The following is a 25,305-nucleotide window of genomic DNA, read 5'->3' as shown; positions in this document are numbered from 1 at the left end:
CACAAGGTGTGCAATACTCAGAGACATGGCCAAGGTAAGAAAGGCTGAAAGACGACCACCACTGAACAAGACACACAAGCTGAAACGTCAAGTCTGGGCCAAGAAATATCTCAAGACTGATTTTTCTAAGGTTTTATGGACTGATGAAATGAGTGAGTCTTGATGGGCCAGATGGATGGGCCCGTGGCTGGATTGGTAAAGGGCAGAGAGCTCCAGTCCGACTCAGACGCCAGCAAGGTGGAGGTGGAGTACTGGTTTGGGCTGGTATCATCAAAGATGAGCTTGTGGGGCCTTTTCGGGTTGAGGATGGAGTCAAGCTCAACTCCCAGTCCTACTGCCAGTTTCTGGAAGACACCTTCTTCAAGCAGTGGTACAGGAAGAAGTCTGCATCCTTCAAGAAAAACATGATTTTCATGCAGGACAATGCTCCATCACACGCGTCCAAGTACTCCACAGCGTGGCTGGCAAGAAAGGGTATAAAAGAAGAAAATCTAATGACATGGCCTCCTTGTTCACCTGATCTGAACCCCATTGAGAACCTGTGGTCCATCATCAAATGTGAGATTTACAAGGAGGAAAAACAGTACACCTCTCTGAACAGTGTCTGGGAGGCTGTGGTTGCTGCTGCACGCAATGTTGATGGTGAACAGATCAAAACACTGACAGAATCCATGGATGGCAGGCTTTTGAGTGTCCTTGCAAAGAAAGGTGGCTATATTGGTCACTGATTTGTTTTTGTTTTGTTTTTGAATGTCAGAAATGTATATTTGTGAATGTTGAGATGTTATATTGGTTTCACTGGTAAAAATAAATAATTGAAATGGGTATATATTTGTTTTTTGTTAAGTTGCCTAATAATTATGCACAGTAATAGTCACCTGCACACACAGATATCCCCCTAAAATATCTATAACTAAAAACAAACTAAAAACTACTTCCAAAACTATTCAGCTTTGATATTAATGAGTTTTTTGGGTTCATTGAGAACATGGTTGTTGTTCAATAATAAAATTAATCCTCAAAAATACAACTTGCCTAATAATTCTGCACTCCCTGTATATATATATATATATATATATATATATATATATATATATATATATATATATATATATATATATATATATATATATATATATACACACACACACACACACACAAATGGAGCACACTCTAACCTTGTCTTTCAGACACCAGGGGACAATGCGAAATTATAAACATAAGTCCAATAAACAACTGACACTCTGGATTTTCCAAAAGCTTTATTTTGCATAAAACAAACCACACACACACACACATGTGTATGTTTATTGGAGTAGCTGTGTTAGTCCAGTGATTTAGATACAAAAATAACAAGTATTTTATTAAGGTAAGATAAAAAAAAGTATTGGACTGACTATACATTTACAAGTAGACAAGTTTTCTAGAGATTTCTCTCTTCCTCAGGTCTGAAGCAATACTGATTGATTGTATCTAGCCCATAATTTGTAAATTCCATTGCAAGTGGACCGATATTTAACTTCCCACTTGATGGTTAACTGCGCTAGAATTAAGTATTATGCTTGCGTCATTTGTGCTCGTATTATGAGTTGAAAGTAAACTGTTTTTGCTGGCACGATAACCACCACGTGTAAAAAAACGAACTTAGAAAATCACGCGCACGATAACCTATTCCCAAATGGAGCAAAAAAAGTGGGGAAAAACACCCTACTCGCTCGCAAACATGATTGCATAGTCTAAAGTGCGCTAACTTGACATGAAAATATGAATATTTCACATTTCGATATTCTTCACATAGAAGAATATATTCTATTTATTTATAAATACATATTTATATATATATATATATATATATATATATATATATATATATTATATATATATATATATATATATATATATATATATATATTTCTAATGACACAGTGAATCCACGGATAATCATAATTACTATTGGGAATATCACTCCTGATCAGCAGGAGGAGGCAAAAAGCACCACAGCAAAGCTGTTAAATACCACTCCCCTTACCCACAACCCCCAGTCATTCTCTTTGCTTGTATCAGTTACAAGGAAGGGGTAAAGTTGGGTGTCTGATTCTTCAATCAAGTTTTTTTTTTTTTTTTTTTAAGCGGGACAAGTTTGTTCTATTTTTTTTCTGGTATTCCACTTCAGTCTCTTCAGTAGAGCACTGGTGGCTTTTAAGCTTTTGGGAACTGGAGGGGTATAATCCTTTCTGTGCCTCCCAGGTTGTAAGCTGCCCTTTTGGTAAAAAGACTATGCAAGTTTACTTAGTCTTTATCTTTCTGTGTCCACAGGTCCATGTTAGGAAGGAAAGCTTTTAAACCTTGTGAGCTGCCTTGCTGCCGGGCAGATTATTATGGAGGTAAGTGCTATTTGTTTATTTTTCTGAGGGTGTTCGGAAAAGTTTGGCACTTTTGGATAATTGTTGGTATGTGAACCTGTTTGTGCAGGTTTTTTATATGGTGGCAAGTTTTTTATGGGGCACTGAGAGAGGAATATTATTATATAACAGTCTGGCATATGTGTTGGCAGACGGTTTTTAGTAGTGTTGTGTACATTTTTTATATGGCTCATTATTATACTTAATGGTGTGGCTGGGTTGTTCTCAGCTTTAGACTTTTTTTAATCCTCCCGGCGACTGTTTGTTTGTAATGTCAGCCAGGAGGTGTTTGCATACGCCTATGATGGGCGGGTCTTCTGCAGCGCAAGTTTTACGTGCTCTTTTAGGAGGCTGTGTTTGCTTTGATCTTCCTGTCGGCTCCGGTGCGCTTAGTCTGGAGAGCGGGTGGTAGCACTGGGGAGTCCAGTTCATCTCTGCTACGCTGTTTATTTCTCTAGTCCATGGGAGGTCAGGTAAGCATCTCAGCAAGGCTTGTTGAGGTGCATAGGTGCTGCAGGGGCCAATTTTTATTTTTTACTGTGATTTTTCTGTGTGATATGGTAAGGTTAAGTTTCTTAAAGGGACGGTAACGTTTTTTAAAAAAATATATATATTTTTTTTTTTTTACTGCCGCAGTTTTTCTGAAATTTGAATTTCCTAATTTATTTTTTCTTGCTGGTGTTAAGATGGAGCAAGAGGATTTACAGGATATTACTTGCACTTTATGCCTTGATGTGGAGCCGCCTATCCCTTTCTGTTCTTCATGTATAGAGAGAACATTACAGTTTAGGGATAGGCTTTTTCAGAAGTCTCCTGTTCAAGCTGTTACGCAGCTTTCTCCCCAATCATCCCAATCTCAATCCTCTTCTCATGCTGTGCCCTGCGTTTTATCTCAGGTTTTTCATTGCAGGATATGGCTACCCACATATCCACTGCTGTATCTGATGCTTTGTCTGCATTTCCTGCTTTGCAGGGGAAGCGAAAAAGGAAGTTTTAAGGGTTCTGACTCTTTTGGAGTTGTGTCAACTATTTATTCCCATAAGTCTGAGGAAGAAGATACTTCAGTAGCGTCTGAAGGTGAAATTTCGGACTCTGATAGTGTAATTCCTTCTGCTGATTCTGAGGTGGTTTCCTTCATATTTAAGTTGGAGCACCTCCGTTTGTTACTTAGGGAGGTTTTATCTACCTTGGATGACACTGATTCGAAGGTCATAGTTACTCCCAAGAAGGCTAGTAAGCTTAATAAGTTTTTTGATGTTCCCTCCGTGGCGGAAATTTTTCCTGTTCCGGATCGGTTTCAGAGATTATTTCTTGGGAATGGGAGAAGCCTGGAATTCCTTTTCCCCCTTCTCCTATTTTTAGGAAGATGTTTCCTATTGTGGATTCTATTAAGGAATCTTGGCAGACAGTCCCTAAGGTTGAAGGAGCTGTTTCCACTTTGGCTAAGAGGACCACAATTCCTATTGAGGATAGTTGTTCTTTTAAGGATCCCATGGATAAGAAGTTGGAGGCTTTACTTAAAGGGACAGTATACACTCATTTTCATATAACTGCATGTAATAGACACTACTATAAAGAATAAGATGCACAGATACTGATATAAAAATCCAGTATAAAACTGTTTAAAAACTTACTTAGAAGCTCACATTTTAGCTATGTTGAAAAGGTAGCTGGAAAACCCACTGCAAGTGGGAAATATCAGACACTCCCCCCTCCCCCTTCTTTTGCATATGAAAAGACCCTTTACACAAACAGGAGCAAGTTGGAGAAGGTAGCTGACGGTATTCACATAAAACTTTGGGGCTTGGTTAGGAGTCTGAAAATCAGAGCAATGTTATTTAAAAATAAGCAAAACTATACATTAAAAAAAAAAAAAACTTGATGGGCTATATAAATAGATCATCTACAAAACATTTATGCAAAGAAAAAATGAGTGTATAATGGCCCTTTAAGAGGATTTATGTTCACCAGGGGCTCCAATGGCAACCTGTTGCGTGTATTGCTACGCTTACCAGTGCGGCTGCATATTGGCTTGATGCGTTGTCTGATTCTATTCTTCAGGAGACTTCTCTGGAGGAGATTCAGAATAGAATTAAGGCTTTAAAATTGGCCAATTCTTTTATTGCGGAGGCTTCTTTGCAGGTCGTCAATTTGGGAGCAAAAATTTCTGGCTGTGCTGTTTTGGCTCGCAGGGCCTTATAGTTAAAGTACTGGTCTGTGGATGTATCATCAAAGTCTAAGCTTTTATCTATTCCTTACAAAGGGAAGACTTTGTTTGGGCCTGGTTTGGCTGAAATTATTTATTATATTACTGGTGGAAAGGGACATTCTCTTCCTCAGGATAAGAGAAATAAGCAGAAAGGTTGTCAGAGTAATTTTAGTTCCTTTTGTAACTTCTCTGGTAAGTCTTCCTCTTCCTCCTCCAAGCAGGATCAATCCAAGCCTTCTTGGAGACATAATCAGTCCTGGAGCAAGGGGAAGCAATCTAAGAAGCCTGCCGCTGACTCAAAGTCAGCATGAAGGGTCTGCCCCCGATCTGGGAATGCCTGGGTGATAGATGTTGTGTCCCAGGGATACAGGCTGAAGTTCAAGAATTTTCCTCCCAGGGGCAGGTTTCATCTATCAAGGTTATCTGTCGACCAGATAAAAAGAGAGGCATTCTTGAGTTATGTTCAGGATCTTTCTGACATGGGAGTGATCGTTCCTTTTCCAGTTCAGGAGCAGGGGCTTGGTTTCTATTCCAATCTGTTTATCATTCCTAAAAAGGAGGGAACTTTCAGACCCATCCTGGATCTCAAGTATGTAAACAAGTTTCTCAGAGTTCCGTCTTTCAAGATGGAAACTATTTGGTCAATTCTTCCTCTCGTTCAAGAGGGGCAATTCATGACTACAGTAGATCTGAAGGAATCGTATCTGCATATTCCCATCCACAAGGATCATCACGTTTCTCAGATTTGCTTTCCTAGACAAACATTTTCAGTTTGTGGCTCTTCCTTTTGGTATTGCAACAGCTCACAGGGTGTTCTCAAAGGTTCTGGGTGCTTAGATTGCAGGGGGTTGCGGTAGCTCCTTATCTGGATGACATTTCAGTTCAGGCACCATCTTTTCAACTAGCAAACTCCCACACAGGGTTGTTGTTGTTGTCTTTTCTGCGCTCCCACGGTTGGAAGGTGAATTTAGGAAAAAGTTCCTTGATTCCGGCTACAAGAGTGGTATTCTTGGGAACTATTATAGATTCTCTGGAAATGAAGATCTTTTTGACAGAAGCAAAGAAGTAAAAAATGTTCAATTCTTGTCTGACTCTTCAGTCATCTTCTTGGCCATCGGTTGCCCAGTGTATGGAGGTTATTGGTCTCATGGTTTCAGTCATGGACATCATTCCGTTTTCTCGGTTCCATCTCAGGCCTCTGCAGTTATGCATGCTGAGACAGTGGAACGGGGATTATACAGATCTGTCTCCAAAGATTGTTTTAGATTAGGCTGCAAGAGATTCTCTTCCGTGGTGGTTGTCTCAGGATCGTCTCTCTCAGGGAACCTGTTTTTCGCAGGCCTACCTGGGTGATCGTGACCACGGATGCCAGTCTGCTGTGCTGGGGAGCTGTCTGGGGTTCTCTGAAGGCTCAGGGTCTGTGGACTCGGGAGGAATCAGCTCTTCCTATAAATGTTTTAGAGCTGGGGGCAATCTTCAATGCTCTTCTAGCCTGGCCTCAGTTGGCTTCAACCCAGTTTATCAGATTTCAGTCGGACAATATAACGACCGTGGCTTACAGCAATCATCAGGGAGGAACTCGGTGTTCCTTGGCGATGAAGGGGGTAGCCAGGATTATTCAGTGGGCAGAGGCTCACAATTGTTGTCTCTCTGCGATCCACATTCCAGGGGTCGAGAATTGGAAAGCGGATTTTTTAAGCAGACAGTCTTTTCATTCGGGGGAGTGCGAGATTCATCCGGAGGTGTTTTCCAGTTTGATTCACAGGTGGGGTCAACCAGAGTTGGATCTTATGGCATCTTGTCACAATGCCAAGCTTCCGAAGTACGGGTCGAGGTCAAGGGATCCTCAAGCGGTTCTAATAGATGCTCTAGCAGTTCCTTGGAAGTTCAGTCTGGCATACGTGTTTCCTCAGTTTGCCCTTCTTCCTTGAGTTATTGCTCGGATCCGACAGGAGAGGGCGTCGGTAATTCTCATTGCATCGGCGTGGCCTCGCAGGATCTGGTATGTAGATCTGGTGGAGATGTCATCTTTTCCACCTTGGAGTCTTCCGTTGAGGAAGGACCTTCTACTTCAGGGTCCCTTCCTTCATCCAAATCTTGTTTCTCTGTAGCTGACTGCTTGGAGATTGAATGCTTGATTCTATCTAAGCATGGTTTTTCTGAGTCAGTTATTGGAACTATGATTCAGGCATGTAAACCTGTGACTAGAAAGATTTATTACAAGATATGGCGTAAAAATCTGTATTGGTGTGAATCTAAGGGCTACTCTTGGAGTAGAGTTAGGATTCCTAGGATTTTGTCTTTTCTCCAGGAGGGTCTGGAGAAAGGTTTTGTCTGCTAGTACCCTGAAGGGTCAAATTTCTGCTTTATCAATTTTGTTACATAAACGTCTAGCGGATGTACCAGACGTTCAGTCTTTTTGTCAGGCTTTGGTTAGAATCCGGCCTATTTAAGTTAAGTTTTTGTCTCCTCCTTGGAGTCTTAATTTAGTTTTGAGAGTTCTTCAACAGGCTCAGTTTGAGCCTATGAATTCTTTGGTTATTAAGTTGTTAACCTGGAATGTTTTGTTTTTGGTTGCTATCTCTTCGGCTCAAAGAGTTTCGGAGCTCTCAGCATTGCAGTTTGAAGCTCCTTTTCTTATTTTTCATTCGGATAAGGTAGTATTGCATACTGCTTTAGGTTTTCTTCCTAAGGTTGTTTCAGATAAGAATATTAATAAAGAGATTGTTGTTCCTTCTTTGTGTCCTAATCCTTCTTCCCATAAGAAATGTTTGTTGCACAACCTGGATGTAGTTTGTGCTTTGAAATATTATTTACAGGCGACTAAGGATTTTCGCCAGTCTTCTTCTTTATTTGTTATCTTTTCTGGGAAGCGTAAGGGTCAGAAAGCTAAGGCTACTTTTGCTTTCTTGTTGGTTGAGGAGTATTATTTGCTTGGCATATGAGACTGCTGGTCAGCAGCCTCCTGAGAAAATCACGGCTCACTCCACGAGGGCTGTTTCTTCTACCTGGGCTTTCAAAAATGGTGCTTATGTAGATCAGATTTGCAAGGCTGCCACTTGGTCATCTTTACATACTTTTTTAATGTTTACAAATTTGATACTTTTGCTTCTGCTGAGGCTGTTTTTGGGAGAAAGATTCTTCAAGTAGTGGTGCCTTCTGTTTAGGCGAACTTTCTTGTCCCTCCCTTATCATCCGTGTCCTCTAGCTTGGGTATTGATTCCCAATAGTAATTATGATGATCCGTGGACTCACCGTGTCATTAGAAAGAAAATTAAATTTATGCTTACCTGATAAAATGTATTTCTTTCTTGACACGTTGAATCCACGTCCCGCCCTGTATTTTCAGACAGTTTATTTTTTCATAATCCTCAGGCACTTTCTGCACCTTATATTACTTCCTTTCTCCTTTCCCTTTGGTCGAATGACTGGGGGTTGTGGGTAAGGGGAGTGGTATTTAACAGCTTTGCTGTAGTGCTCTTTGCCTCCTCCTGCTGATCAGGAATGATATTCCCAATAGTAATTAGGATGATCCGTGGACTCACTGTGTCGAGAAAGAAACAAATTTATCAGGTAAGCATAAATATATTTTTTTTGCACAAATATATAAATATATATATATATATATATATATATATATATATATATATATATATATATATATATATGTGTTTATAGATTAATATATATAGGAATATCTATTCATAAATACATAGAACATATTCTGCTATGTGCAGAACATTAGAATGTGAAATATTTACAGTAAATACACAGTATAACAGTTAATTAAATATGAATATTGCATAAATATAATTTTACATGTTTTCATATACTTGACTGCAAAGGGCTCCAATGCACTTGTATATAATGTCTCTGTATGTGTACATATGTATTTGTGTATATATGTCTGTAAATACATATATACACATATAAATACATATATACACATATAAATACATATGTGCACATATGTATAGACATACTTGTATATCTTTAGATCTGTATATGTATGTATTTTCCCTTTTTTCTAACACATGATATATTTTATTACATGGAGTTTATTAGATGGAGTTATTATGAGTGTAACTGTACTTTGATGTGTATTTTTGATGTGTTTTGTGACACTTTTTTGTTTTACGAAACAGTTAACCAGAGCTTTGATGTTGCTCTAAATTCAATTGAGCTCAGGCGATCACATTTACTTTAAACTTTTAAAGCGAGCGGAAAACTAGACTCGCAAACAGCCGCAAAAAAACCTTATTGATTGCACATAACTGTTAATGCGACACTCATAATCTGACCTTTTATCTTGAAACACAGGATGGTTAAGAGGACAGAAAGTGTTAGACGTCTGAGTACAGGGATACACCCATACACATATTTAGACATATATATAATCAATGTAAATATTTGCATAGGAAATTAGCACATCTAGGGGAGATTCCCCGCTCGCTTTTCCCCAGAAATACCTCATATACAATGTTACCAATGCACAAGAGAATTCTGGGTAAGATATACAAATTAGATATGCAAATTCTCAGTTTTTTTGCTTCAAAATACTGTTTTAACACAGCTATCCTTTTAACAGGATTATTGCAGCAAATAATTTAACAATTTAACAATAATCCTGTTAAAAGGATAGCTGTGTTAAAACAGTATTTTGAAGCAAAAAAACTGAGAATTTGCATATCTAATTTGCATATCTTACCCAGAATTCTCTTGTGCATTGGTAACATTGTATATGAGGTATTTCTGGGGAAAAGTCAGCAGGGAATCTTGCCTATATGTGCTAATTTCCTATGCAAATATTTACATAGATTTAATTTTGAGACATGGAGGATTTTAATTTCAGTTTTTTATCTCCCTCCATAATTTTAATGAATTTTGACATATATATATATATATATATATATATATATATATATATATATATATATATATATATATATATATATATATATATACACACACACACACACACAGTGTGTATATATATATATATATATATATATAATTACATTTCATGCACCTTCCTTATGGAACCTAGGTTACACTGCGGGTATCTGAAAGGAGATTAGTTGCACATGTGAAAACCGGTCAGAATTGAAAGTTAGATTTCATCATGACGGCACCCATGACTAAAAAGGGGGCGGGGATTAGCCTCAATACTGTTCTTATAAAATGTAATTTGTTTAATGTCTCTTTAAAATGAGTGATTCTCCTCATCTTTGAGATAGCGAGACATGACCACTATAGGGTATATGGTGTAGATTTAACAAGCAGCGCATACTACTTTCTACGCCCGAAGTTTCAGGCTTGCCTGAAACGTAAATTAAGTAGCAGCGGTCATAAGACGGCTGCTCCTTAACTTCTCCAACACCTTTTAGGTGGTGGACCGAAATCATCTTGATCAGATACGATCGGGATGATTGACACCCCCTGCTAGCGACAGATTGGCCGCAAATGTGTAGGGGGCGGCATTGCACAAGCCTTTCACAAGAAATGCTTGTGTAATGGTAAATTAAAAAAATTAACAATGTTGGCGGACATGATTCGCTACAGCAAATCTTGTCTGCCCGGCACTTGTTAAATCTACCCCTAAGATTTTCACATGGTGCGCCTAAATATAGCTGAAACATCCCAGCTACATTTCTAGAATGCCCCAGAACGACTACAGCCAATCCCTCAAGACACCTTTCTTCTATGCAGAGAAACTACTTTACTGTAACAAAGCAAGCATACAAAGGTTTTACCATTACAAACCCCTTTGTATGATGATGAGTGAGATACAATGTATTGTGCACCTTCCGTAACAATATGTAAAAGGCAGCAAAAGTCACTAAACTGTGTTAAATCAAGGTTCTGGGATGCACATTGAATTTTCAACCCCTTGGCATTTTGACAGGTGTCTGAATCTAGGCCACTGTGACAGAGCAATATCCATACGTATAAGATAGAATTGCAATCATGTTTTGTTTTATGAATAATACGATTGAGCTGCATAGCCTTAAGTGATAGTAAATCCTAGCGTTTTTTAAATGCTAGAATTTGCCAGTGCAACAAATAAATGGGACTTTCATTCATGAAGTATAAAATAGTTCATGCTAAAAGTTCCTATAAATGTATCAGTTAGTGTTCTAGGGCAGGAACCATATATTACTGTATCAGTTAGTGCTAGTGCAGGAACCATATATTACTGTATCAGTTAGTGTGCTAGTGCAGGAACCATATATTACTGTATCAGTTAGTGCTAGTGCAGGAACCATATATTACTGTATCAGTTAGTGCTAGTGCAGAAACCATATATTACTGTATCAGTTAGTGCTAGTGCAAGAACCATATATTACTGTATCAGTTAGTGCTAGTGCAGAAACCATATATTACTGTATCAGTGTGCTAGTGCAGGAACCATATATTACTGTATCAGTTAGTGCTAGTTCAGGATCCATATATTACTGTATCAGTGTGCTAGTGCAGGAACCATATATTACTGTATCAGTTAGTGCTAGTGCAGGAACCATATATTACTGTATCAGTGCTAGTGCAGGAACCATATATTACTGTATCAGTTAGTTCTAGTGCAGGAACCATATATTACTGTATCAGTTAGTGCTAGTACAGGAACCATATATTACTGTATCAGTGTGCTAGTGCAGGAACCATATATTACTGTATCAGTTAGTGCTAATGCAGGAACCATATATTACTGTATCAGTTAGTGCTAGTGCAGGAACCATATATTACTGTATCAGTTAGTGTGATAGTGCAGGAACGATATATTACTGTATCAGTTAGTGCTAATGCAGGAGCCATATATTACTGTATCAGTTAGTGTGCTAGTGCAGGAACCATATATTACTGTATCAGTTAGTGTGCTAGTGCAGGAACCATATATTACTGTATCAGTTAGTGCTAGTGCAGGAACCATATATTACTGTATCAGTTAGTGCTAGCGCAAGAACCATATATTACTGTATCAGTTAGTGTGCTAGTGCAGGAACCATATATTACTGTATCAGTGTGCTAGTGCAGGAACCATATATTACTGTATCAGTGTGCTAGTGCAGGAACCATATATTACTGTATCAGTTAGTGCTAGTGCAGGAACCATATATTACTGTATCAGTTGTGTGCTAGTGCAGTAACCATATATTACTGTATCAGTTAGTGCTAGTGCAGGAACCATATATTACTGTATCAGTTAGTGCTAGTGCAGGAACCATATATTACTGTATCAGTTAGTGCTAGTGCAGGAACCATATATTGCTGTATCAGTGTGCTAGTGCAGGAACCATATATTGCTGTATCAGTTAGTGTGCTAGTGGAGGAACCATATATTACTGTATCAGTGTGCTAGTGCAGGAACCATATATTACTGTATCCGTGTGCTAGTGCAGGAACCATATATTACTGTATCAGTGTGCTAGTTCAGGAACCACATATTACTGTATCAGTTAGTGTGCTAGTGCAGGAACCATATATTACTGTATCAGTTAGTGCTAGTGCAGGAACCATATATTACTGTACCACTTAGTGTGCTAGTGCAGGAACCATATATTACTATATCAGTTGTGTGCTAGTGCAGGTACTATATATTACTGTATCAGTTAGTGCTAGTGCAGGAACCATATATTACTGTATCAGTTAGTGTGCTAGTGCAGGAACCATATATTACTGTATCAGTTAGTGTGCTAGTGCAGGAACCATATATTACTGTATCAGTTAGTGTGCTAGTGCAGGAACTATATATTACTGTATCAGTTAGTGCTAGTGCAGGAACCATATATTGCTGTATCAGTTAGTTCTAGTGCAGGAACCATATATTACTGTATCAGTGTGCTAGTGCAGGAACCATATATTACTGTATCAGTGTGCTAGTTCAGGAACCACATATTACTGTATCAGTGTGCTAGTGCAGGAACAATATATTACTGTATCGGTTAGTGTGCTAGTGCAGGAACCATATATTACTGTATCAGTTAGAGCTAGTGCAGGAACCATATATTACTGTATTAGTTAGTGTGCTAGTGCAGGAACTATATATTACTGTATCAGTTAGTGCTAGTGCAGGAACCATATATTGCTGTATCAGTTAGTTCTAGTGCAGGAACCATATATTACTGTATCAGTGTGCTAGTGCAGGAACCATATATTACTGTATCAGTTAGTGCTAGTGCAGGAACCATATATTACTGTACCACTTAGTGTGCTAGTGCAGGAACCATATATTACTATATCAGTTGTGTGCTAGTGCAGGTACTATATATTACTGTATCAGTTAGTGCTAGTGCAGGAACCATATATTACTGTATCAGTTAGTGTGCTAGTGCAGGAACCATATATTACTGTATCAGTTAGTGTGCTAGTGCAGGAACCATATATTACTGTATCAGTTAGTGTGCTAGTGCAGGAACCATATATTACTGTATCAGTTAGTGCTAGTGCAGGAACCATATATTACTGTATCAGTTAGTGTGCTAGTGCAGGAACTATATATTACTGTATCAGTTAGTGCTAGTGCAGGAACCATATATTGCTGTATCAGTTAGTTCTAGTGCAGGAACCATATATTACTGTATCAGTGTGCTAGTGCAGGAACCATATATTACTGTATCAGTGTGCTAGTGCAGGAACCATATATTACTGTATCAGTGTGCTAGTTCAGGAACCACATATTACTGTATCAGTGTGCTAGTGCAGGAACCATATATTACTGTATCAGTTAGAGCTAGTGCAGGAACCATATATTACTGTATTAGTTAGTGTGCTAGTGCAGGAACTATATATTACTGTATCAGTTAGTGCTAGTGCAGGAACCATATATTGCTGTATCAGTTAGTTCTAGTGCAGGAACCATATATTACTGTATCAGTGTGCTAGTGCAGGTACTATATATTACTGTATTAGTTAGTGTGCTAGTGCAGGAACTATATATTACTGTATCAGTTAGTGCTAGTGCAGGAACCATATATTGCTGTATCAGTTAGTTCTAGTGCAGGAATCATATATTACTGTATCAGTGTGCTAGTGCAGGAACCATATATTACTGTATCAGTTAGTGCTAGTGCAGGAACCATATATTACTGTATTAGTTAGTGTGCTAGTGCAGGAACCATATATTACTGTATCAGTGCTAGTGCAGGAACCATATATTACTATATCAGTTAGTGCTAGTGCAGGAACCATATATTACTGTATCAGTTAGTGCTAGTGCAGGAACCATATATTACTGTATCAGTTAGTGCTAGTGCAGGAACCATATATTACTGTATCAGTTAGTGCTAGTGCAGGAACCATATATTACTGTATCAGTTAGTGCTAGTGCAGGAACCATATATTACTGTATCAGTTAGTGCTAGTGCAGGAACCATATATTACTGTATCAGTTAGTGCTAGTGCAGGAACCATATATTACTGTATCAGTTAGTGTGCTAGTGCAGGAGCCATATATTACTGTATCAGTTAGTGCTAGTGCAGGAACCATATATTACTGTATCAGTTAGTGCTAGTGCCGGAACCATATATTACTGTATTAGTGTGCTAGTGCAGGAACCACATATTTCTCTTTCAGTTAGTGTTCCTATGTAGCTTGATCTTCACAAATATTCATGCTGCATTACAAGGCTCCTGTACTAGCGCACAATTTTGATGTAGATAACTGACTTAACACCAGCTTTTGCTAATACTGTAATATTGCGCTACTCCTTCCATGTGATAACCATAGACTGATCACATGAGATCACGCTAACAGATTAGTTTATACCACAGTGACATGCAGAAGCGTCTGGGAGCTGCATTTGGTCAAACTTTCCAGCAAATTAATATTACCTCTTAACAAGTAGAGGTTGTAGTGATTCCTGCAAAACTTGATAAAATATTAAATTAAGCATGATTAATTCCTTTTACTGGAATGCACAGCTATTGTTATATCAGACTTACTGATGCAGACATTTATGTTTACTGTTATATCACACTTAGTTATACAGCAGCGCACCACTTTAGCTCTAACTAAAATACTGAGCTTATTCATATGCTATTCACTGATATTGTGACTAATACTGCAGTCCTGTCACAGTATCTGGTATAGCTTCACTAACTGATACAGCAGTACAGGGCCACAGTGTGTTAAGCTTATTGATACACCAGGGATGGGCTATAGTTTCTTAGGCTTATTAATACAACAATATACAGCAATCCACTGCTTCAGATGTATTACATTTAAATAAACTGTAATACACCAGATAAGCTCTATGACACTAATGTATACAGTAAAACAACAAAGAGAGAAGGTAGCACTCTGGTAACAGGAAACACCTTTATTGAAGCAATGTTTCGAGACTACTTGCCTCTTTCTCAAGCTTGAAACGTTGCTTCAATAAAGGTGTTTCCTGTTACCAGAGTGCTACCTTCTCTCTTTGTTGTTTATCTTATACCATTGGACTTGGAGGGGGGTCCCTGAAGGTTTTAGCACCTATATCCTGCCGACCAGCAGTGTTCTACTTATGTGGGTATGACCCTGGAGTGCTGATCCAAACGTTGACTTTACTAATGTATACAGTAATGCACGGCTTCAGCTCTATCACACTAATATATACAGTAATGCACGGCTCTATCACACTAATGTATACAGTAATGCACGGCTCTATCACTAATATATACAGTAATACACGACTCTATCACACTAATGTATACAGTAATGCATGGCTCTATCACACTAATGTATACAGTAATGCATGGCTCTATCACACTAATGTATACAGTAATGCACTGCTTCAGCTCTATCACACTAATGTATACTGTAATACATGGCTCTATCACACTAATGTATACAGTAATGCATGGCTCTATCACACTAATGTATACAGTAATGCACTGCTTCAGCTCTATCACACTAATGTATACTGTAATACATGGCTCTATCACACTAATGTATACAGTAATACACAGCTACAGCTCTATCACACTAATGTATACAGTAATACACAGCTACAGCTCTATCACACTAATGTATACAGTAATGCATGGCTTCAGCTCTATCACACTAATGTATACAGTAATGCACGGCTCTATCACACTAATGTATGCAGTAATGCACGGCTCTATCACACTAATGTATACAGTAATGCACGGCTACAGCTCTATCACACTAATGTATACAGTAATACACAGCTACAGCTCTATCACACTATTGTATACAGTAATGCACGGCTCTATCACACTATTGTATACTGTAATGCACGGCTCTATCACACTAATATATACAGTAATGCACGGCTCTATCACACTAATGTATACAGTAATGCACGGCTCTATCACACTAATGTATACAGTAATGCACGGCTCTATCACACTAATGTATACAGTAATGCACGGCTCTATCACACTAATGTATACTGTAATGCACGGCTCTATCACACTAATGTATACTGTAATGCACGGCTCTATCACACTAATGTATACTGTAATGCACGGCTTCAGCTCTATCACACTAATGTATACAGTAATACATGGCTCTATCACACTAATATATACAGTAATACACAGCTACAGCTCTATCACACTAATGTATACTGTAATGCACAGCTACAGCTCTATCACACTAATGTATACTGTAATACATGGCTCTATCACACTAATATATACAGTAATGCACGGCTTCAGCTCTATCACACTAATATATACAGTAATACATGGCTCTATCACACTAATATATACAGTAATACACAGCTACAGCCCTATCACACTAATGTATACAGTAATGCACGGCTCTATCACACTAATATATACAGTAATGCACGGCTTCAGCTCTATCACACTAATATATACAGTAATACATGGCTCTATCACACTAATATATACAGTAATACACAGCTACAGCCCTATCACACTAATGTATACAGTAATGCACGGCTCTATCACACTAATATATACAGTAATGCACGGCTTCAGCTCTATCACACTAATGTATACAGTAATACATATATACAGTAATACACAGCTACAGCCCTATCACACTAATGTATACAGTAATGCACGGCTCTATCACACTAATATATACAGTAATACACAGCTACAGCCCTATCACACTAATGTATACAGTAATGCACGGCTCTATCACACTAATATATACAGTAATGCATGGCTTTAGCTCTATCACACTAATATATACAGTAATGCACGGCTCTATCACACTATTGTATACTGTAATGCACGGCTCTATCACACTAATATATACAGTAATGCACGGCTTCAGCTCTATCACACTAATGTATACAGTAATACATGACTCTATCACACTAATATATACAGTAATACACAGCTACAGCTCTATCACACTAATGTATACTGTAATGCACAGCTACAGCTCTACCACACTAATGTATACAGTAATACATGGCTCTATCACACTAATGTATACAGTAATGCACGGCTTCAGCTCTATCACACTAATATATACAGTAATACACAGCTACAGCTCTATCACACTAATGTATACAGTAATACATGGCTCTATCACACTAATATATACAGTAATACACAGCTACAGCTCTATCACACTAATGTATACAGTAATGCACAGCTACAGCTCTATCACACTAATGTATACTGCAATACATGGCTCTATCACACTAATATATACAGTAATACACAGCTACAGATCTATCACACTAATATATACAGTAATACACAGCTACAGCTCTATCACACTAATGTATACAGTAATACATGGCTCTATCACACTAATATATACAGTAATGCACGGCTTCAGCTCTATCACACTAATGTATACAGTAATACACAACTCTATCACACTAATATATACAGTAATGCACGGCTTCAGCTCTATCACACTAATGTATACAGTAATACACAACTCTATCACACTAATATATACAGTAATACACAGCTACAGCTCTATCACACTAATGTATACAGTAATGCACGGCTACAGCTCTATCACACTAATGTATACTGTAATGCATGGCTTCAGCTCTATCACACTAATGTATACAGTAATGCACGGCTTCAGCTCTATCACACTAATGTATACAGTAATGCACAACTCTATCACACTAATATATACAGTATTGCACGGCTTCAGCTCTATCACACTAATATATACAGTAATACACAGCTACAGCTCTATCACACTAATGTATACTGTAATGCATGGCTCTATCACACTAATGTATACTGTAATACACAGCTACAGCTCTATCACACTAATGTATACTGTAATGCATGGCTTCAGCTCTATCACACTAATGTATACAGTAATGCACGGCTTCAGCTCTATCACACTAATGTATACAGTAATGCACGGCTTCAGCTCTATCACACTAATGTATACAGTAATACATGGCTCTATCACACTAATGTATACAGTAATGCACGGCTTCAGCTCTATCACACTAATGTATACAGTAATGCACGGCTTCAGCTCTATCACACTAATGTATAAAGTAATGCATGGCTCTATCACACTAATGTATAAAGTAATGCACGGCTCTATCACACTATTGTATACTGTAATACACAGCTACAGCTCTATCACACTAATGTATACAGTAATGCACGGCTTCAGCTCTATCACACTAATGTATACAGTAATGCACGGCTTCAGCTCTATCACACTAATATATACAGTAATACACAGCTACAGCTCTATCACACTAATATATACAGTAATACACAGCTACAGCTCTATCACACTAATATATACAGTAATACACAGCTACAGCTCTATCACACTAATGTATACAGTAATGCACGGCTTCAGCTCTATCACACTAATGTATACAGTAATGCATGGCTCTATCACACTAATGTATACAGTAATACACAACTCTATCACACTAATATATACAGTAATGCACGGCTTCAGCTCTATCACACTAATGTATACAGTAATACATGGCTCTATCACACTAATATATACAGTAATGCACGGCTTCAGCTCTATCACACTAATGTATACAGTAATACATGGCTCTATCACACTAATATATACAGTAATACACAGTTACAGCTCTATCACACTAATGTATACAGTAATGCACGGCTTCAGCTCTATCACACTAATATATACAGTAATACACAGCTACAGCTCTATCACACTAATATATACAGTAATACACAGCTACAGCTCTATCACACTAATATATACAGTAATACACAGCTACAGCTCTATCACACTAATATATACAGTAATACACAGCTACAGCTCTATCACACTAATATATAAAGTAATACACAGCTACAGCTCTATCACACTAATATATACAGTAATACACAGCTACAGCTCTATCACACTAATGTATACAGTAATACACGGCTACAGCTCTATCACACTAATGTATACAGTAATGCATGGCTCTATCACACTAATGTATACAGTAATACACAACTCTATCACACTAATATATACAGTAATGCACAGCTTCAGCTCTATCACACTAATGTATACAGTAATACATGGCTCTATCACACTAATATATACAGTAATACACAGTTACAGCTCTATCACACTATATAATGAGCAGTGTATGGCTCCAGCTCTAACATATTCTGAAATAAATGGCTCTATCAGTATACTTTTTATTCACATTTTTCATACTGAGTGATACAGTCAGCAATGCATGGCTCCAACTCTATCAGATTAACCAATACATGAATGCAAAGCTCCAGTCCTCTACATAAAAAAGAACTGCTTCCAAAAGTTAATAATCATCTGTTTGGTGCTTGTTTCAAACTCAAGAGCTATTATCCCCTGTTGTACTCAATAACCTCTAGTTATTTTCTCCCTGATATAGACAATTCACCTGTTATATATGTTCATTCTTTTCACCCCCTCTTCTACATCATGTCATTTCTCCAAGTCTGTCTTTTGTTTCATCTGTAAATATACCTGTTTTTCTTCCATTTACCCTGATCACTACAGGTCTTGTTGTGCTCCTGATTTGTGTCCACCTAATGTGCCTCTCTTGTTCACCTTGCCAGGCCCTCCGAGCATCAGACCCATGAAGAACCTAACTGCAGTGGCTGGCCGAGACAGTTTCATACACTGTCGTGTGATTGGTTATCCATACTATTTTATCAGCTGGTATAAGGACTCACTGTTACTTCCCGATAATCACAGACAGGTAGTTTTTGAGAATGGGACCCTCATGCTGAGCGATGTGCAGAAAGGAATGGACGAGGGCGAGTATTTGTGCAGCGTCCTCATCCAGCCACAGTTGTCCATCAGCCAGAGCGTCCATGTCACCGTCAAAGGTTAGATGACATATCTATGTCCAAACTGGTTAAACAAGAAGCTTCTGGTAGTGACCCTCACCAATAGCTATTTATAATAGTGTCTGTGCAGATAGATATGTGTGTTTGTGTGTAGTATATATATATATATAAATATATATATATATATATATATATATATATATGTGTGTGTTTGTGTGCCTACCTATACAAATAATACAAATATATACAGGGAGTGCAGAATTATTAGGCAAGTTGTATTTTTGAGGATTAATTAACCCAAAAAACTCATTAATATCAAAGCTGAATATTTTTGGAAGTAGTTTTTAGTTTGTTTTTAGTTTTAGCTATTTTAGGGGGATATCTGTGTGTGCAGGTGACTATTACTGTGCATAATTATTAGGCAACTTAACAAAAAAACAAATATATACCCATTTCAATTATTTATTTTTACCAGTGAAACCAATATAACATCTCAACATTCACAAATATATATTTCTGACATTCAAAAAACAAAAAAACAAACAAATCAGTGACCAATATAGCCACCTTTCTTTGCAAGGACACTCAAAAGCCTGCCATCCATGGATTCTGTCAGTGTTTTGATCTGTTCACCATCAACATTGCGTGCAGCAGCAACCACAGCCTCCCAGACACTGTTCAGAGAGGTGTACTGTTTTCCCTCCTTGTAAATCTCACATTTAATGATGGACCACAGGTTCTCAATGGGGTTCAGATCAGGTGAACAAGGAGGCCATGTCATTAGATTTTCTTCTTTTATACCCTTTCTTGCCAGCCACGCTGTGGAGTACTGGACGCGTGTGATGGAGCATTGTCCTGCATGAAAATCATGTTTTTCTTGAAGGATGCAGACTTCTTCCTGTACCACTGCTTGAAGAAGGTGTCTTCCAGAAACTGGCAGTAGCTCAACCCGAAAAGGCCCCACAAGCTCATCTTTGATGATACCAGCCCAAACCAGTACTCCACCTCCACCTTGCTGGCGTCTGAGTCGGACTGGAGCTCTCTGCCCTTTACCAATCCAGCCACGGGCCCATCCATCTGGCCCATCAAGACTCACTCTCATTTCATCAGTCCATAAAACCTTAGAAAAATCAGTCTTGAGATATTTCTTGGCCCAGTCTTGACGTTTCAGCTTGTGTGTCTTGTTCAGTGGTGGTCGTCTTTCAGCCTTTCTTACCTTGGCCATGTCTCTGAGTATTGCACACCTTGTGCTTTTGGGCACTCCAGTGATGTTGCAGCTCTGAAATATGGCCAAACTGGTGGCAAGTGGCATCTTGGCAGCTGCACGCTTGACTTTTCTCAGTTCATGGGCAGTTATTGTGCGCCTTGGTTTTTCCATACGCTTCTTGCGACCCTGTTGACTATTTTGAATGAAACGCTTGATTGTTCGATGATCACGCTTCAGAAGCTTTGCAATTTTAAGAGTGCTGCATCCCTCTGCAAGATATCTCACTATTTTTGACTTTTCTGAGCCTGTCAAGTCCTTCTTTTGACCCATTTTGCCAAAGGAAAGGAAGTTGCCTAATAATTATGCACACCTGATATAGGGTGTTGATGTAATTAGACCACACCCCTTCTCATTACAGAGATGCACATCACCTAATATGCTTAATTGGTAGTAGGCTTTCGAGCCTATACAGCTTGGAGTAAGACAACATGCATAAAGAGGATGATGTGGTCAAAATACTAATTTGCCTAATAATTCTGCACTCCCTGTACACATGTTTACATGCATATAAACACATGCAGGCAGAAGCATGACATACAGATTTCTTTCACATATGCACTGCACCATTGGCTCTGTGAAGTATTCCCCTCCTAAAGTGCACCCCTGGGACATTGAGTGCACTCTTAGCATTTTCACTGCTGACTTATCTCTGGCAGTATTTCCGCTTGTTTTGTGTATATTTTTTTTGTCTACAGAGCTAGTCTAGCACATGACCTACTGTTCTGCCCCCGAGCTATATTCCACACAGCCATTGGCTGCACACTCTAGTGACCTATTTATAACTGTTCTTAATTGGTCACAGCAGAGAATGTAACCTAGCATGGCAGCCCCCATTGCTTTTTAAACATTAACATTTTACACTAATTTAGTAATTATTTAAACAACTAATACAACTTTAAAAATACATCTGTGTGTTATTCTCAGACTAATCTTTTCTTTGATTGCATCATTCTATCTAGCATTTATTTAGTGTTTAATGTCCCTTTAAGGACAGATGTAAATGAGATTGTGTTCCGAGCTAACCAACCGCTGTGTAGAATTTCTGCATACTTAAAGGAACACGGAACCCAAATTTCAGCACCATGGATAGAGCTTGCTTTTTGGAGGATTACATTTAACCACCAATAAGCAAGCATAACCCAGGTTCTCAACCAAAAATGGGCTGGCTCCTATGCATCACATTCCTGCTTTTTAATTAAAGATAGCAAGAGAACGAAGAAAAATTGATAATAGGAGTAAATTAGAAATTTGCTTAAAATTGCATGCTCTATCTGAATCATGAAAGAAAAAAATTGGGTTTAGTGTACCTTTAAGTATAATGAAGGATCTCCATCCACTATAACAGAAAATAGAAGAGGGACAATTTCTAAAATTGTTTTACAGCAGAAACAGGCTTAATAAATTATTCATTTATATCACAGTGTTGTTTTATTTTTCTTAAATTGATTTTACAGGAACAATAGAAGATGAGTTTAAGGTCCCTTTAACTATGCTCCTTTTGTAAAGGCACTTCCTTGTTTAGTCATTAATTTCCTACTCTAGCTCATGCAGATTTCTTTCCCTTTAATGTAACTATTTACTGTATATATAGTAACCCCCTCGAAAAGAACTTGCACTGTATCATTAGTTCTGTCCCAGCAGAGCTTTTTAGTTCTGTACAATGAGTATCACTTGCCCGGCAACAGTTCTCCTTGCAGTTCCCCTTGGCTTATGCCCTGCATGCAAGTTCACAAGCCCAGATGTCCTGTAAATCATCTTCATGCAAGGCAATCTACAACAACTGGCAGCTCATGGGCAGGGCTCTCTGCCCATTTATGCGGTCTATTATTGCCTCTTATTAATGTTACAATTGTGTATTGCACCCGTGTCTATAGATCTAGGGAACCTGTCGATTCTACAAATAGCAGATAATAATAATTGATTCCAGTACTATTTAAAGCTTAGAACATGCTTTACTCTGCTCCTCTTCATTAACTGTTTTCTGTGATGGTTCCTCTGCAGTTTCCTGAGGATCTGTGCAGTGCTCTCATAGCTCTGCACTATATTACTACCCAGACTGCCACCTTAACATATATATTGTTTCCCTGACAGTACACGGTGTTGCCCGTGCATTGCTCCCCTTGGCTTTTACTTATTTCCCCACTACATTGCATTTCAGGTTGTTACAGTTATCTAAATTAAGCAGTGCTTCCATTATGGTTCTTTGCACCGTTCGAGCATTCGGTTCCATAGTGCTAACCTAGTTAAATATATTATTTTACCCATGCTGTGTTCCCCTGCATAATATTTCTCTGTTACAGCACTCTTGTTGCTTATGCACTGCTCTTCTTGTTTATGAACTGCCTTGTTCACTCATGCACTGTTCTCCTGGTTGGTTTTATTTAACACCTCCATCTCCCGGTCAGCCCTCCCAAACTATTTTTCTTAATGTAGAGTCCCGCTGTGTAAACATACAGCGTAAATGTTGTTCTTACTGCTTTCCTGAGTGTTTGTTGGCTTTTAAAAAAATGATATGTCCGTAGCAGTCTCCCGCTCTGACAGAGTCTTAAAAGCTCTTCTAACATATCTATTATTCAAGAGCACCCGGGGAGAAACTGGTCCTATGAAGAGAGAGATGCTGAGATTGCGAGCACAGAACTATAAACTATGTGTACATTTAACAGGCATGTCACCCGTCCCTTTTGATGTGGCATATGACAAGGATTCCATAAAACGTTCATGTGTGTAGCCACTTACATACCACAGATGTGTGTATGTAAAATTGTTTACTCAAAATACATATTTACTTTTTATACCTAAATGTACCTACACTCATACACGGATATGTGTATACACATGTAGCATACTTGCACGTATGTGCCTATACATCTAAATATTATCTGTAATTAACAAACTACATGCTACTGGTTAATGACTAAGGGTTGATTTCCAGAAATTAGATCAGCTGCTATAATATAAAATACCAGCTAAATGGTAACCTCATAGGAATGTCATACTCTTAATGGTTGTTGTACCCACAATTAGATCATAGCTTTTTTGTTGCTTTTAAAATAAGACATTTTAAAATGCATATTTTAATGGACATTCCTGTGATAATAAATGAAAACACTTTTTGCCAGATCCTGTCATATGAACAAATTAAGAGATTACTAATGCAGTGAAACCGTTGTGTCCATTGTTACAAGTAACGGGTAACACACAAAAAGCAAACACTAAAGCACCCTGTGATTGGAGGCAGAAAATAATTACATTTTTGGGAGTACATTGTTTTTAAATTATTAATATTTATTGTACATCTCTATCCTATCTCTCTCTGTCTATATCTATCTGTTTGTCTTCTCTGTCTGTCTGTCTGTCTATCTATCTCTAGCAATAGGATCTGTATCTGTCTGTCTGCCTGTCTCTCTGTCTATATCTATCTTTCTATCTGTTTGTCTGTCTGTCTATCTATCTATCTCTATCAATAGGATTTTTATCTGTCTGTCTGACTCTGCTTGTCTTTCTGTCTATCTCTATCTATCTTTCTGTTTATGTCTGCCTGTCTATCTATCTATCTATCTATCTATCTATTGTTATTACATCAGCAATATAACCAAAGATTTGAAAAAAATGTAGGAGCCACAATCTGTCATTCTGTGGCACAGTTTGCTATGGTAAATTAAACCAATAGCATGCAAAATAAATAATGCATGCACGTTACATTCTTATGTTACTATGCTTTATTAAACATTTATTGAGGATTTAAGTTTCTATTTAAAGTCCATTTAATGAATGAGTTTAGCAACAAAATAAAAAAAATAGTAATTGTATCTGTGCAGATGGAAAATAAATTAATAGATAAATAAAATACATGAACACCTTTTCTCTAAAACACTCACTCAAGTATTACATGGCAGGAGCTGTGCAGGAGCATAGATAGCTGATTAAACCTACTTGTTAGTTAGCAATACAAGCAGACTAGATATACAGTGGGGCAAACAAGTATTTAGTCATCCACCAATTGTGCAAGTTCTCCCACTTAAGAAGATGAGAGAGGCCTGTAATTTTCATCATAGGTATACCTCAACTATGAGAGACAAAATGTGGAAACAAATCCAGACAATCACATTGTCTGATTCGGAAATAATTTATTTGCAAATTATGGTGGAAAATAAGTATTTGGTCAATATCAAAAGTTCATCTCAATACTTTGT

General features: G+C 38.0%; 1 protein-coding gene across 1 annotated transcript in view; it reads left to right on the top strand.

Moving 5' to 3' along the window:
- DSCAML1 (DS cell adhesion molecule like 1) overlaps positions 1-25,305 on the top strand; it is a 391,456-nt gene that overhangs the window by 249,413 nt on the left and 116,738 nt on the right. The window contains exon 8 of the mRNA XM_053691135.1: positions 19,612-19,884. Coding sequence (XP_053547110.1) covers positions 19,612-19,884 — 273 coding nt within the window. The remainder of the gene's footprint in view (positions 1-19,611; positions 19,885-25,305) is intronic.

This window comes from Bombina bombina, chromosome 8 (genome assembly GCF_027579735.1).
Source record: "Bombina bombina isolate aBomBom1 chromosome 8, aBomBom1.pri, whole genome shotgun sequence".
Lineage (NCBI taxonomy): Eukaryota > Metazoa > Chordata > Amphibia > Anura > Bombinatoridae > Bombina > Bombina bombina.
Note: the sequence above shows the minus strand (reverse complement) of the source record. Positions and strands in the feature narration are given on the sequence as shown.